The following is a 16,809-nucleotide window of genomic DNA, read 5'->3' as shown; positions in this document are numbered from 1 at the left end:
TTTCTCAATAAAATAAAATTTTTAAATTGGGTTTCTAATTTTTTTTTTATATTCAAATTTAGGTTCCTGTCAAAATGCATTCGGAAGAAAAAACTTCGAGACAAGAGACGATCTAAATTTCGATGAAGAAGCCGACAATCTGTGAGTAAAAATAACAATATTTTTTTGTCTGATCGTAACCTTCCTTTTCTTTATTTATACTCGTAGTCAATTTGATATTTGACAATTTGATAAGACAATATATTTTTAGTAGATAGACATGATTGGATCCGACATTGCAAATATTGAATCCAGAATTCTGAAAGTGCAAACTTTATTATCAGAAATTGAAATTCTTTTCTCGACCGCAGTTTCAACTCTTCACGAATAATATAGCTCTATCCTCTATGAACTCTTGCACCATGAATTGGATATAAAAAACAATTTTAAAATGTCTGAAGCATTTTTTTCGCGCAGTTACTTGAAACGAGCTCTAGTTGCGTCAAAAATAAAATTGAATTATCGTTCCGTCAGAACCGCGCGATATTAAGTTTAATTTCAGTCTAGCGGAGAAGAAGAGAGAATTCTGGAATTCCTTTCCCGAGAAACACTTTGTTTTCCATTAGATGGAACGCGTCTCCCGAGGGCGGAAGGACGCTCGATGAAGAAAAGGCCCTTATGGACGAAGAAGTTGCAGTAGATACGGAACCAGTGCCTCAGGGAAACGACCAAGAGAATGGGGGCTTCTATCCTGCTTCAGACTTTTGTAAGAACCTTTTTCCAATTCATTTTCATTTTTTGTCTATAGCTAAAGCGTCGAAGGAATGAAGATATCATGTGTGAAAAAAACTAAGGGTAAAGTTTGGAACAGAGAAAACCTTATAATTTTGAAACCTACCACATCAATGTATTTGGGGAATAATATCACAAATGTGAAACAGAAAATACCTGCAAATATCATTTTCAGGGTCTCCACTTGAAACACCTGCACAAATTTAATGTTTTTTTTGTTTATTTCACTTAATAATAAAAAATGTATAGAGAAACTTCCAGCAAAAGATGCAGGTCTTTTAAAAATGCACCAATTACTTAATATATGTTTATTCTTATAAACCATTATTTTTCGAAAAAAGAATTTTAAAAAGTGGAAAGAAATAGGCTAGGTGTCTGTGGCTGGTTACAAGATTTCATAGACCCGGGATGAAACCCTTATTTATAAGAAAAGAAGTAGGGGAGCAACAACCAGTGAAAATAAGGAGAGGGCAGAAATGGAAGTTTAAATATGGAAAGTCAGGGGAGTAAGGGAATACGAAGGAAGGGGAAGTGATAGGAAATCAAAGGGGAATTATAGGAAGAGAAGTATAGGAATTAAGGGGAAACAATGAACGAGAAAGTGTGCAGAAATGACTGGGAGGGGATTGAGGGAAGGTTAAGTAGAGGTACTCAGAGAAATAAGGGTAGACTATAGAACAAAAAGTCAGGGGAATTATAGTCAAGAAAGTAGAGCAAGTAAGGCGAAATTATGGGAACAAAAGTGAGTGGAAATAAGGAAAGGGGAAGTCAAACAAGTTTAAATTAGGTAAGTCAGGATAATAAGGGAAGACGTTGCGAGGGGAAGTGAGGGGAAGTTATGAGGAATTATAGTAAGAAAAGTATGGGAAGTAAGAAGTAAAGATGACAGAGAAAGTGAGTGGAAATGAGTTGGAGAGGAGAGAAGGCAGGTTAAGTAGGGGAAGTCAAAGGAATAAGGAAATACTAAGGAAGTGGAGGGAGGGGAATCATAGACAGGAAAGTAGGGGAAATAATGGGAAACTATGGGCGCGAAAGTGAGTGCAAATAAGCAGAAGGGGAATAAGGAAAGTTTAAATAAAAGAAGACAGGACAATAAGGAAGGGGTGGAAAGGTGAAGTGAGAAAAAGTTGATAGGAATTAGAGGATGGGAAGTGAGTCAAGTAAGGGTAAACGATTGACGTGAAAGTGAATAGAAATAAGGAAGGGAGTAGTGATGAATATTTGAACAGAGGAAGCCACGGGTATAAGGGAAGTCATCGGATGGGCAAGTGAGGGGGAGTTAAAGGAAATTATAGGAAGAGAAGTAGATAAAGTGAGGAGAAGCGACAGGAACGAAAGAGAGTGGAAATGATGATAGGGAAGTGAGGGAAAGTTATGTAGAGGAAATCCGGCAGAATAATATGGGAAGTAATGAGAGCAGAAGTAGAAGCAGTGATAAGAAATGAGGCAAAGGGAAGTGGGAGAAGTGAGAAATTATGGAAAATAAGAAGAGGGGTAGTGAGGAAAAATGAGGAAAGCGTAAGTATGGTAGGTGAAGGTATATTATCTACGTGAATCAGATGAAGTAAGTGGCAGTTTAGGGAAGTAGTGGAAATAAATTTAATTGCGGGAACGTAATAAGAGAAAGTTAAATAAAATTATCGGAGAGGATGTAGGAAAAGAAGTAGAAGTTCGGTGAGATTAAGGAGGGATAGTCATAGATAATAATGAAGAGCACGAAAAATTATGAGGGCCATTTTAGAGGAAGTAAGAGAAAAATTATAAGAGGGGAGGTAGAAAATATGAATGGAGGGGAAACAGGGACAATGAGTCGGAATAAGTTTTGGCAGAGTGAGAGTACAGAAGTAAGCAGCACTATGGAATGTGAGCAGAAAGGAGGAGAAATTAAGGGAGGGAAAGCTAGAGACTGAGTGTCAATAAGGGAAGGGTATTGGGAAAAATACGTGGAGGAAAAATAGGAGAAGGCAGAGGAAGCAAGGGGCGCGTAAGAGATGAAGGGATGAGAATTAGTTGCGGAAAGAAGAGAAAGTCAGTAGAAGTTTGATGAAGTAATCGAAATAACTGCAAGTACGGGAGGGTAGTGAGGAGAAATGAGGGGAGGCCTAGTTAGGGCAGTGTAGATGGGTTAAGGAGGGTGATTAATAACTGGGGAAGGGAAGCAGGAGAAAGGGAGTGCAAGTTTAGGAAGTGTGGAAAGTGAAAGTAAGAGCAGTGATAAGAAATTAGGCGAAGGTAAGTGGGAGAAGTGAGAAGTTATAAAAAATAAGAGGAGTAGTGAGAAGAACTGAAACAGCAAGGGAGAGGAATTAGGAGAGGAATTAGGGGAAGTGAGTAATTTTTTATGAAGTAGTCGAAATGATTGGAAGTGTGAAAGGGAATTGAGGAGAAGTGAAAGGAGGCCTAGCAGGGCAGTGCGGATGAGTAGAGGAAAGGAAGTGATGGCTGGGGAAGGAAATTAGGAGAATGGGAGCGTAACGGGGAAACTAGGATGGAGGAAGGGTGAGAAAGGAAATGAGGGAAGGGGTGGCAAATTGAGTGGATGAAAAATGAGCGGAGGGGAAGTAGGCAAGTAGGGAAAAAAGGGTGAAAAAATATAATATGTAACGTACTAATTTTTTAATTGCAAGTCCCTTCCAGTCAATTTTCCCGCAGGACAAGCAGATTGCTTGAGCTTAAAATTGTTTTAGCGACAGTTTCATCTATCACGAAGTGGAAAGACGACAACGAGCGAGGCCATAAAAATAAGAGACTTAATAAGTCGACGAAGGATGTTTCCGCGGATATTCGCGGCAGGGAAATGAAAAGCACTTGTGTGCAAATTAAGAAAGAACCGGACTCCGACTACGATCTCACGGAAAATGAAATTAAAAGACTCCGGGGGCAAGATGAGCGGCTGAGGAAATACCGCGGACAGAACCGACGAAAGCGGAAGTACCTAAATAAAAACTCGAACAGGGAAAGAAGAATACGAAAAAATAAAAGGGAGAGAAGCGGAAGACGAAGAAAAGTCAGGCGAAGGAAGAATGATAATACAGTTCGTCTTTTCTTTGCTGGATTGAAGACTAACGAGACTAACGTTACTTTAGAACCCTTCTCAAATTTAACTACCAACAGGGACATGAACGACCAGGATGCGAGAAACAAGTCTGAACAGGTAAATAAAATATGTACCCGAAATTTTAAACATTTAAAAAATTTAATGTTTATATTTAAAAAATGTATTTCCGAACTTTAGTGCTCTCTGGAAATAAAATGTTGATTTCTAGGTTTAAACTGTTACTTGCATTTACAATTTTAATATATTTAGAAATGTATACCTTTGGCAAATGTCAAAATTGAATTTATATTATGCTACCAATTGCTGCCAACTTAACAAATTGTATCGCTATATTAAAAAAAAAATATCAGAAATCTGCATCTGCGCGAGAAAAAAAACATTTCTTTTATCAATATTTTCGAAAATATTTTTTTTTATAAAAGGCAAACTGCTGAACCATTTTCATTTTTATTCTAGATTATTTTAGATCACTCAAAGGTTGCGAATTTAACTATTATGTAGAAAATTACTTTTTTACGGGTTTTAATTTATTGTTGGTACTGAAAACAGAACATCCACTGTGTAGTTTAAAAAATGTTTTTAGTTGAAAATTAATTAATTTGCTAAAAATTATCATTTATAGTTGAAAATTCGTGTTTGTGGTTTAGAAATTATTCTATTTTTTTATAAAGTCCTCTCTTTTGGCCTAAAAAATCAAAAATTGTGGTTTAATAATAGATCTTTTTGATAAAGTCTAATTCAAACATTCCAAATACAAAGAACAAATATTCGAGCGCGAAGCTAGAACAGGCACAACAGTATTTTAAAATGTAACAAAATCATTTTTATTATGAATTCTTTAATAATATTTAATAATATTTGGTCGCATGTAATAATTTAAATATTTATAATTTATAAATTTATAAATTAATGAACATTTATGTGATATAAAATAATCCCAACATTCAACTCTTTTGTTGAACATTCGTCTTTTTGGTTAAAAATCAATCTTTTTAATACAAAATTTAACTCCTCTGTTAAAAATTGGTTTGTTACGGCTTCAAATTATTTTTTGTATTTAAAAATCGAACTGTAACATTTTTTTTGAACTGATATTTTTAGTTTGAAAATTAAACTGTTCTCGTAAAAAATTCAAATTTTCTTTTAAATTAATGTTTTTGTTTAAAATTTATATTTGCGGGTCAAACATTAAACTTTTTTGCAAAAAATCCTTCATTTTGGCATGAAAATTGAAAAATTTAATTGAAATTTTTTTCATCTTGACTAAAGAATCTTATTTGAATGATTATACAACTCTTTTGATAAAAATTTGTCTTTTTATTTGATTGAAAGCTTAAATATTTCATAGAAAATTCTTCTATTTAATTCAAAATAAAGTTCATTTTTGAAAACTCATATTTGCGGGTTACAAAATCAACTGTTTTGTAGAATTCTTCCACTTTGGCTAAAAAATTTAAAAATATAGTTGAATTTTTTTATAGGGACTGAAGAATATTTTTTAAATTAAAATTCGAGTTTATCAATGAAAAAAATTTTCTTTAATTCATCTTTTTCGTTGAGATTAAAATATGCTGTTAAAAAATGGTTTTTTACGATTTACGAATTAAGAAAAATCAAATAAATCGGGAACAATTTTCACAAAAAATTTTTGTTTAATAAGTAAGTTTGAAATTAGTTTAGTAAAATTCAAAGGGGCCGAAAAGAATTTCATGAAGAGCCTAAGAATTCAAGATGAATCTAAAAAATCAAAATCAATTAAATAATGAATTTAAAATAGTTTAAAAATGCCAGACAATTCAAAATAATTGGAAACAATTCAGGATAATTTAATGAGAATTTAGCGTAAAATTACAAATGAATTAAAAATTTTTATGGGTTATTTCAAATTATTGAATCAATTCAAGTTCCAGGGAATCTTTTTAAATTTCCTCAAATATTTTTAATTCTTTGAAATCCCTTGGAACTTTCTAAAGCTGTGATGACATAGGGAAAGGTCTGTGAGGCACTTAATTTTTTCCATTTAAATAAGGCGCTAAAATTTATTAGGTTGGCCGCTCTGATGCCGCCAGATGGCACTCAAGAGCGAACAGGGGCTTCCCTTCATTTTATTTTACTTTCAAAAATGTCCACACATCCAATTCAGAGCGCATAATTCCTTCCATTTAAATAAGGCGCCAAAATTTATTAGATTGGTAGTTCTGATTCCACCAGATGGCGCTCAAGGGCGAACAGGGGCTTCCCTTCATTTTATTTTACTTTCAAAATTGTCCACACATCAAATTCAAGAATTGAAATCTTCTTTCAACTTTCCGTATCATGAATTGTCCTGCACGATAAATGTATTAAACGAAACTAAATATGAAAAATTCCCTTATATCTGAAACAGACTCTAGAAAATCCTACTTTGACGACATCGATCAGCCCATCACAGCTAACAACTGAATCAAAAGCCCCATTTCCTCCCGAACCGACAAAACGCTACCACTACGCTGGCTTTAAGGATGGAACAGTAGAAAAAGAATTCTCGAAATACCTCGAAAGAGAAATCTCAAAGTCGATATTAGAAAACCTGCCGTACATCGAGAGCTACTCCGAAGAGAAACCTACCAGGAAAACAGGATATCCCGATCCGCTCGAAAACGAAATAAAGACGTTGAACGAACAGAGGCAAGTGGAGGCTCGATATCGAGTTCCGAAGCCAAGTGGATACGAAAGTCCTCGATTTGATCTGCAAAGTATGTTAGGATATTCTAGAACTGAGGAAGATTTACCTATACTGGAAATGGAGAAGGAAGTTCTTCAGAGGACGATGGAGGATTATAACGCTTATATGTCGTCAAACTTATTGGCTGGGAAATTGACTGGCGCCCGGAAGCAGCCAATCAAGAGCGACGGTAATGAATCGAAGCGGAAAGAGTCGGAGGAGGAGGAAAAGGACATTTTGCCGAAGGTGATGGATGACGAAGAAATCAGGGGAGATCTGTCCTGTGTAAATGGGACATTTCTACCCGCACCACTCGTCTCGAATGCTCTGATCAAATATGTAAAGTAAGTAGGATCTACTACGCATCATGAATTATTTAAGTCGTTCTTATATTCCCTTTTTGAAAACGGTCATTTCCTTCTTCATTAGGTTTTATCGGGCACTTTGGAACTGCTTATGAATATTTTAATGAAAAGAGTAAATAAAAGATATAAGGGAACATAATCGAGATTTCTTTCAGTTTTTGGATTTTTGCTGAGTGTGCCATATGCTGTGTGTGTCGATGACGATTTGAAAAAACCCAGATAAAAAAATTTTTTAATAGAATCATAATAAGATCCCAAATAAAGTAAAAATATATCAGATAGATCAGTACTAAAGTACCTTCTTTTCTAAACAATTTAAAAGTCCAATTAAGGACAGAAGTAAGAGATAAGATTCATTTTTATAAGAAGAGTAAAACTGACACAAAAATTATTAATTTTTTTGAGAATAATATTCAAAGTTTATATTTTCATAACAAAATTCACAATAGACAATAAATAGACTTTTTATGTTTCCACATATTTATTTTTTTCAGACGCAATGCGAGGCTACTGCCCAAACTGTTCTTATATAGGCGTTCTTGTGTGATTTGAATCCCATTGTCAAGGACAACGTTAAAAAAATAATTTTCCTAATTGTTGGCTATTAGGGTGGTACTTATTTTTTAATTTCGCATTTTTCTTGGTCTCACCCCCCCCCCCCCTTATATTTTGTTTGAATGGCACAAAAAAATGATCACAAAATTTAAACAAAGTCGGTTAAAATTAATATGTGGTCAAAAGCACTCAAAGTTTCTCATGCAATTAACATGTGGAAAATTGCTCTAAAATTTCAAATGCTAAAAAAATATATCTACATGAAAAAAATGTTATTTCAAAAATTTACAAAATAGCGGATGCCTAAATTTTAACCAAAAATACAATTTCCACAATTAATAACAAAATCTCGTCGAATGCTCACAAAATGCATGATTTTTCTAAATTTAAACAAAATATAAAATACTTGTACGTTTTCGGCAAAGATTTGGAATTTCTTAATACTTAAATCTTTTTTAAAGTTTGAAAAGTTGGCTAATAAAATAACAAAACAATCAACATTTCTGACTATTCAGTGGAAAGTTTTAAAATGTCATCAAGAGACAACATTCCCAGTATACTGCAGCTTTAAGAACTTTTCAAGCAAGCTGTTTTGAGAATCACTAAATCCTTTCCGAAAATTTATTTCATATTTTGTTTTAAGTAAAAATTATGTAACTTTTGAAAATAGGAATGAGGCGCCATTTTAACTTTAGTGAAAATTTCGAGATCTGCTTCCAACCATACACTTTTTAACAAAACAATTGATTTTTCTTCAGAATTTGAAGGTCTATGGACGAAAATCTTAGAAAAGATGAGTTTTTGAGTATATCATAAGGCTCCATTTTGAATTTTTTTTAATCTTACTTTTATGCATAACTTATTATGTTTCTTTGCAATAATGTAGCATATTCATTGACACCTGAAAAGTTGTCCCCGAGAAACAAAAAAATAATGAGTTGGAAAAAAAATTGGGCGGCCATATTCAATTTTTTTTTAAATTTTGTTTTTCGATTTTCCTTACGTGCTTTCAAATATTAAAATCTGTCTCTTGTAAGGATTTGACAAGATGTTGTTATTAATTGCAGAAATTTTAATTTTGGTTTACATTTAGGGTTTCGCCATTTTGTAAATTTTTAAGAAGAAAAAGTTCGAAAAGATATATTTTTTAGTATATTCTAAAGATCAAAATTGTAAAGAGCCAAAGGATTATGATAAAATGTAAAACAATTAATTGCATTTGAATTTTTACTCTACTTTTCCCCATGTTAATTGCATGAGAACCTTTGAGTGCTTTGGGCTAACTGTTAATATTAACCGATTTCATACAAATTTTGTGGAGATAATTTTTTTGGTCATTCACATAAAATCGGGAGGTGAGACCAAAAAAATTTGAAAGCAAAAAATCCACAAAGAGTAAATAAGGGCCACCCTATTGGCCATATCCCAATTCGGTGGATTCCATCCCTCAATAATATTCGACTTATTTATATTTATATTCCACCCCTTTTTCAGTATTTCAAAAAAGCACTCCTTTATATTTCAATGTACCCCAATTCGTTAAAATTTCTTATTCATTATATTTGCCCTTATTTAACAATATTTTCAGTATTTTAAAAAAAAGTTGTTCGTAGTGGGCCATACCTCAACTCAGAAAATGTACATCTCATTTTCATTTCATCCGATTGCTTGTATTTGAAAAAACTACCCGTTTATACATTATCATATCCAAATTCATTAGTATCTACCTCTATTATATTTGACCGTATGTTCAATTAAAAAACAACCTTTTTCATAGTTGGCCATATCCAAATTCGGTAATATCTGCCCATTTTTATATTTAATCTCATATGCAGTATTTGAAAAAACTTCTCAATGATAGTTGAAGATACCCTAATTCAGTAAAATAACTTCTACATTATATTTGACTCTATTTCCAGAATTAAAAAAAAACACCCGCTTAGAGTTGACCGTACCCAAATTTTCCAAAATCTATTTCTTGATTATATTTGAGACTATTTCCAGTATTTAAAAAAACAGGTTGTTTATAGTTTACCATACCCTAATTCAGTGAAGTGTAAATTGTAACTTATATCTGAAGTAATTTACAGCATTAAAAAAATCGCCTGAATATAGTTTACCATAAACCAAGTCAGTGAAATATACCTCTCAATTATATTCGACCCCATTTCTAGTATTTTGAAAAACTACTCTATTATACTGAGCCACACATCTCATTTACATTCAATAAATTTTCCAATATTAAAAAAAAACTTTTATAGATGATTATACCCCAATTCGGTAAAAGCCATTGCTTAATTATATTTAACCTTATTTCCAGTTTTAAAAAAACAGCTGTTTATAGATGACCATACCCCAATTCAGTGAAATCTATATTGTAACTTATCTCTGACCTTTACTTCAAGATTTTAAAAAAGTTTACATCTCACTATACCCCAATTCAGTAAAATATACCTGTCAATTAAATTCGACCCCATTTCTAGTATTTTGAAAAACTACTCTCGTATACTTAGCCACACATCTCATTTACATTTAATCCATTTTCCAATATTTAAAAAAAAAATTATAGATGATTATGCCTCAATTCAGTAAAAACTATCGCTCGATTATATTTGACCCTATTTCCAGTATTAAAAAAAAACCGTTTATAGTTGACCATACATACATGTGAAAAGAGTCATAATAATCAGGTGTCGATTTTTCACCATGAATGCATTAAAAGCAAGAAGCCTAAGTTTTTGTCAATAAAATAAAATAAAATTTCGAACTAAATTTGAACATTTTTAAAATTATTTTAAAAAGTTGTTCATCTACATATATCAGTTAATTCCTTAAAGCTAAACAAGTTAAAATTAATTGCCCATAATAATTTCATATTTCTAAAAAAACCACTGTACATTTTATACTATTAGCATCTGGTTAAAAACACTAACAAAATAAAATTATACGTTTAAAAATTGTTGACTTTCCTGGTATTGGATTTGAAAACGAAGAAACTTTAGAACAAATATTTTTGAATTTAAGCTTATTGAAGTTAAACAACTTTAATTACAAGGCCGCAAAAATTTAACGTTTTTAGAATTGTGCATTTGTAACTATAATTTTGAATTGAAATTGTACATATTTAAAGATGATAAAAAATAATAATAAATATCATATTAGGAAATAAAGCTGATTAAATTTGTTGTTTTTTACTCAAAAATAAAATTGCTGAAAAAAATTCACTGCTAGTTTGGCCGCTCAAAGTTGGAGAATTTCAAATATAACAGACCTTTAAAATTTAATTATTAAAAAAACGTTGAAATTTTTATGATTCTTTTATTTAAAACGCTTAACATTATTTGATTAAAACATAAAGCGAAGAAAATAACAATTCCAAGCTTCGTCTAAACTTAAAGAATTAGTTAATTAGGATTTTTAAACTAAGTCGTTAAGAGTTAATAATTTTCAGGTTTTGCATCACGCTTTTCAGGATTTACTTTTTTACATTCTCATCATTTAAAATTAAGAAATTATTAGAATTGTCCGAAATTTGACATCACTGTTTTTGAACGGATCTCCGCGTTTCGAGACCCCCTGAATCCAAAAATCAAGTTTTTACGATGGCGTCTGTCTGTCTGCCCGTCCGTCCGTAAATACGATAACTCTCGAAAAAATAAATGAATCAAATCCATCTTTCGCAGACTTTTTTTAGGTCCTAAAAGAAAGAACGTGTTCGATAACCAGACATTTTTGATAAAAATTTAAAACGTGAGCGCATTTTGAACATTTTTGAGACCACTTTTTTCTGAATTTGAAAATTATACGTGAGGATATTTATAATATTAAAAAGGACAAAAAATTTATCCTTATGATTTTGTTTGATAAAAAAATTCTCCGAGTTATAGAATTAATTTTTTTTTAATTACCGAAAAAATATAAATTTTAAGCCAAAAAACGCACGGTATTAAAAAAAGTCAAGACTAGAAAAACACTGCTTTTTGAAAGCCCTAAAAGATTGTCATAACAAATTTTCGGATTTTCTTAGAAAATCGAAAATTCAATATTTGACTGCACAAAAAATAATGAAAAATCCAAAATTCTATTTTGTTGTCAAAGTATGTACGATACGAAAAAAGATGAATTAACTAAATTTGTTATCCCAAAAAACATCTACAGTTTTGTTAAGAATCACTTCTTGATAAGACGGGTACTTTTTGTTTTATTCGTGAAAAATAACATGGAAAAAATTTGTCGAAAAGCAGCGAAAGTTAAGAGAAAAGAAAGATTCAACAAAACCCTTTTACAAATGTCTATCGGAAATCGAGCGCGCAGCGCCATTGTCACGATGAAAAGTTGTACCTCAAAGCCTACAGAGCTTTGAGAAACTTAATCTTCGACTATACGTAATTAAGTAGACAATTAAAAATATCAAGCCCCCTAAAAAAACTGCCATCTAAAAGAGATGTATTTATGTCCGAACGCGAAACGCAAGGTTACCTATGGTCAAGCGCGAAGCGCGAGATTCAACCGTCGCGCGCCGAATCCCGCGAGCATCATGTGTCCGCGAAGCGGGCAGATTTTAAAATCTAAAATTACATTTAAAGTGAATAAAATAATTAAATATAATTTGAAGATTATTATTATTATTTCAGCACTTATTTTTTGATACATAAAACCTATGAGTACTTGTGAACATTTTGCAAAGAAATAAAATGTAACTTTTCTTGCTCTTTAGTCCGACCAAAGTACTACCACAGTAGAATTCTTTTTTAATATTGTTCCAATTTTCAATTATAAAACCTTTTTGACATTATTTTTAAATATCGTAACTGCAGGAAAAGTATCAAGTATCCTAGTTTCAAACCATCGTTGGAGCATTGAAAGGCTGGACCAAAATATATAGTTGGCTGTACTTAATTCCAGTTTAACCTTAAACTCAAATAAAAGCTTCTGACTTATCTACTCCGAGCTTCCGCATCGATTCCCTAATTACCTTAAAGTTTCTCTAGGGACGATTTGTTTTTCTCAATTTATCGTAAACCACTGATTCGCATTGTAAAGTCCAAGTCCAGAGACTCGAGTTTTAAGTTCCCAAACTTTAAACTTCCGTTTGCCAACTCGAGCGAATCTCCAAGGGGTGTAATCGTGTGTACTATGCAATGTGCAGTGAGGCCAAGAATCTCGCAAAACTTGCTAATTTTCTTATGTCCCTTCTAAAATAAGTTCATTAATATTCTAACCTCTTCACATTCCGCTATTTTAAGAAGGAATGTGCGCAACTTTTAAATCATATACAAAAAAAGCAAAAAGGTTGTAAAAACTTTCCTATGGAATCCAAAAATAAGTTTAGAAGGTTACAAAAATGAGGCATGTCGGGAAAATATCCAACCTTATGGTGTACCAGGAGTAAGAGTTAATTTTAGTTAATGGCGATGGCATCCCCTTTAAAGTACTCTCCCCTAAAAACTATATTCTTCTCTCAGAATTCCTCCCCCTTTTGCTAGTCCTTAAAGTCACCTTTCGGAATAGCTTATAGCTGCTAAGTTTCATTATGTTCAATTTCATCTAAGTTTTGAAATAATTTTCTTTCTAGAGAATGATTTAATTTTGAAAATAACCAAAAATCAAATGAACCATGTCAGGATTGTTTGGGGGCTGTCGAAGCAGTAAGGCCGTGTTTCGCCAGAAATGTCTGAATAAGCTGCGGGTAATAGGAATGTATGTTGTCGTGGTAAAGGACCACGGCACATGGTTCCACATTCAGTAGTACCAGTTTTGAATTGCCAAGCCACTCTTTAATTTCAATATCATTCATAGGGTCATGAACATGCACTTTCCGAATAATAACGATGGTTTACGAACCAGAACTGGCCAGTTTTTTTGGCCAAATATAACCTACAAAATTTTTACAGTGACCGACTATTTTTTTTTTAATCGGTCAATATTAGCTCATCCCCCCGGGCTTTTAAAATTACCCTGGGGTTTCAAACCGAAATGCTCGATTTTCGAAAAAATAACTACTTGTTTCTAACTTTTTCGGAATTAAAAATGAGTCGCTTCATAAGAAATTTTCGAAAAATAATTTACACCCAAAAACTTTATCAACGTGAAATATTTGTATTCGATAAATGACTAGTTCTCAAATTTTTTGGACGTAATTTCCATTTTCTCCAACAATTATTAATTGTTTAAATAATAATTTTCAGCAGAAATCATGTAAACTTTTTGGTTGAAAGTTACTTTTTTTCTTGTTGAAATTATTTTTCTTCTACTACGTTTTTGGATCTGAATTCATTTTGTTTGTTTATAAATTCTACTGCTTTCTTAAAAATTCATTTCACTTTTTATTGAAAATTTAATTATGTGGTTGAAAATTCATTTTTTTGTGGCGAAATATTAATCTTTTTGGCTGAAAGTTCATCCCTATACTTTAAAACTTTAACAGTTATATAAAAAAAAGTTTTTTAATGGCATTTTTTATGGTTAAACTTAAATGTCTGAAAAGTCATTTCATTCTTTTTTAAAAATTTGGCCAGTCAATTTTTGGTTAAATATTTGTCTTTTTAGTGCAAAATTCTGATATTTATTTGAAAATTCATGTATATTATTCAAATAGATTTATTTTGGTAGCGAATTTATCTTCTTGCTAGAAAATTCGCCTTTTCAGTTAAAAATTCCTCCCCAGTTGTAAGTTCCGCTATTTTGGGGTCTTAAAATTAATTTTTTTTAGGATTAGGTATTTTTCTTTAAAATATTTTAAAATATTTTTGTGAAAAAAATAGTAGAAGTTTTAAATTTTATAGAAAGTTTTTTTTTTCTTTGCATTCAACTGGCTTAAATTTGTTTGTCTTTTTATTAAAAATTAATTTTTTAACTTAAAAATTTAAAGAACTCATATTTCCTTGAAAACCTTTCTTAGTTCAAAATTCAAGTATTTGGTGGCAAATTTATGGGTATTCCTGAAAAAATCGTTCTTTTGCATGGACAATTCATCTTTTATGGCAGAAAAGTTATCTTTATTGGTTGAAAGTTCATTTGTTTGGTTGAAAATTTAACTGTCTTCTAAAAATTTTCACGTTGTGGCTAAAAAATTGAACTGCTTGCTTGAAAATTTATATATTTAGGTAAAATTTTTAACTATTAGTTTGAAATACACTATATATTTAAAAAATTTAATCATTAACTAGAAAATTAATTTTGTTTCTTAAAAATTCATCTTTTTGGAAGAGGATTCAACTATTTTGTTAAAATTGTGTCTTTTTTGAGTGAATCCAAATGGTCAAAAATAAGTTTATTTTTATTTTTTTAATTAATTTTTTTAACTAAAAATCTAACGATTCCATTTTTGGTTATAAACTTATCTTCTTTAGTTTAAAATTTAAGTATTTGGTTGTAAATTCCTGTAATTTGCTGAAAATTTGTCTTTTGCACGAAAATTAATCTTCTCAGTTAAAGATAAATGTTTTTGGTTTACTAATTCGTCTCATTTTGAAAAATGCAATAATAATGTTGAAGGATTAATTATTTCTTCGAAAATTCATCATTCTTTGTACTGAAAATGAAATTTTGATAAGGAATTTAACTGTCTTCTAAAAATGTCGTGTTTTTACCATGAGAAATTATCTATTTGGTAAAATTTTTAATATTTTTGGTTTGAAAGTTCGACCATTTAGTTGAAAATGCATATTTTTTAACGAAAATTCAATCTCTTCTGAAAAGTTCGAATTTTCAAATAAAAATTCAATTATTTGTTTCGAAATTTAACTATTTTTGGTTAAATCAATTTTTTTCTAATTCGAATATTTGGTTTAAAATGCATCTTTTTTGGCTTGAAAATTGATTTTTTTTATGGTAGAAAAGTAATCTTTTTTATTATTTAACTAACTATTGGGTTAAAAGTTAAACTATTCTATTGAAAGTTCGTATATTCTGCTTAAAAGATTAACTATTTGGTTGTTGATGCAACTATTTTCTTAAACAATAATTATCATTTTTAAATGAATTTTTCAAAATAAAAAATTCATCTCTTTTGGTCAAAATTTTTTTTTTTGTAAATTCAACTATTTTATAAAAAATTCACTGTACTTCGATTTAAAATTTCTTTTTTCTTGACAGTATTTTGGTAGGGGAGACTGGTCCTAGGTCGGCACATCAAGGGTTTTCTGTCGTAATTCGATGGGAAACAGGGTTTAATGGCGCTTTAATGTCTTTGGTCAGGTACCACGATCCTTTATCCACAATTTTATGCCTTAAGAGCAGTATATGGTGATTCTTACGATCTCAATGCAGAGCAACGTGAAGAATTCGATTTTTGGTATTATTGAAAATACTGGTCCTAAGCCGGCACCCCCTGGTCCTGAGTCGGCACATAATTTTGCCGGCTTAAATGCAGCAAAAAGGGCAGTTTATGTAAGTTTTAGAAGAAAAAATGCGAAAATTTAAACAATTTACAAGGAAAAAATATGTCCAATATTGTCAAATAGAAAGGTGTAATAAAAACACAACCAAACTCTTAAAAATGGACCAAAAGACAAGTGACATGGAACCAATGCACATAATCAATTGCATTTTTCAAAATATTAAGACACCTGTTAATCCGACACGCGCGCCATCTATGAGCAACGCGAGGATGTCAGCTTAACCCACAGTGCCGACTTAGGACCACTCTCCACTACGTGAAGTCTAATATTGAAGATTTTAAATTATTTTTTATTTATTACCGATATTTCTAGTTCAACCAACGGTAGTGTTTTTCTTACAGGGGAGGTAAAAATCCAAAAATTAGTGACTTAGTTCATGGAAAGCCCCTAAGAAATTCTTAAAAATTTGATCAGACAAATAAAATCAGAATTCAATCAACAACAAAATTCCAAATTACGATTTTTGATCATTTTTATCTATTTTTTAAAAGGTCTTCAATCCCTGGGCAAGAATACCTTGAAGCTGACTATGAATGTGCCCCTGGATTCTATATGGTTCCTAAAAACAACAGATTGCTCTGCAAAAATCGGCGTTGGGTCGGTCAATTGCCAAAATGCAAATTCAGACCAAAAATTGACGAATTGTGTGCTCAATCTCACTGTGAGCAAATTTGTAAGGTAATTGACGGTCAGGAGGAATGCTTCTGCAGAGAGGGATTCAAGCCAGAAGGAACAAAATGCAAAGGTGAGGTATTTTTGAAAATGGTGTAATAAAAAGATTTTCGAAATTTACCAGCAAACGCTGACAGGCTTTTTTCACATTTTCATCTTAATACTTCTCAAATCATTTATAGTATTTTTGTATAGATAAACTTAATTAAGTAGAATTAATTTCCGAAAGAAGAGGCTAAACCGGACATTTAAAAAAAATTATAATTAAGCACACGAAGGAAT

The 16,809-nt window shown here is 31.5% G+C and overlaps 1 protein-coding gene across 1 annotated transcript in view; it reads left to right on the top strand.

The window, feature by feature from the left end:
* LOC117181711 overlaps positions 1-16,809 on the top strand; it is a 235,881-nt gene that overhangs the window by 124,246 nt on the left and 94,826 nt on the right. The window contains exons 2-6 of the mRNA XM_033374648.1: positions 63-141; positions 606-745; positions 3,459-3,925; positions 6,216-6,877; positions 16,347-16,600. Coding sequence (XP_033230539.1) covers positions 63-141; positions 606-745; positions 3,459-3,925; positions 6,216-6,877; positions 16,347-16,600 — 1,602 coding nt within the window. The remainder of the gene's footprint in view (positions 1-62; positions 142-605; positions 746-3,458; positions 3,926-6,215; positions 6,878-16,346; positions 16,601-16,809) is intronic.

Source organism: Belonocnema kinseyi, chromosome 10, assembly GCF_010883055.1.
Source record: "Belonocnema kinseyi isolate 2016_QV_RU_SX_M_011 chromosome 10, B_treatae_v1, whole genome shotgun sequence".
Taxonomy (NCBI): domain Eukaryota; kingdom Metazoa; phylum Arthropoda; class Insecta; order Hymenoptera; family Cynipidae; genus Belonocnema; species Belonocnema kinseyi.
The sequence above is the reverse complement of the archived record's forward strand: the minus strand, read 5'-3'. Positions and strand labels throughout refer to the sequence as shown.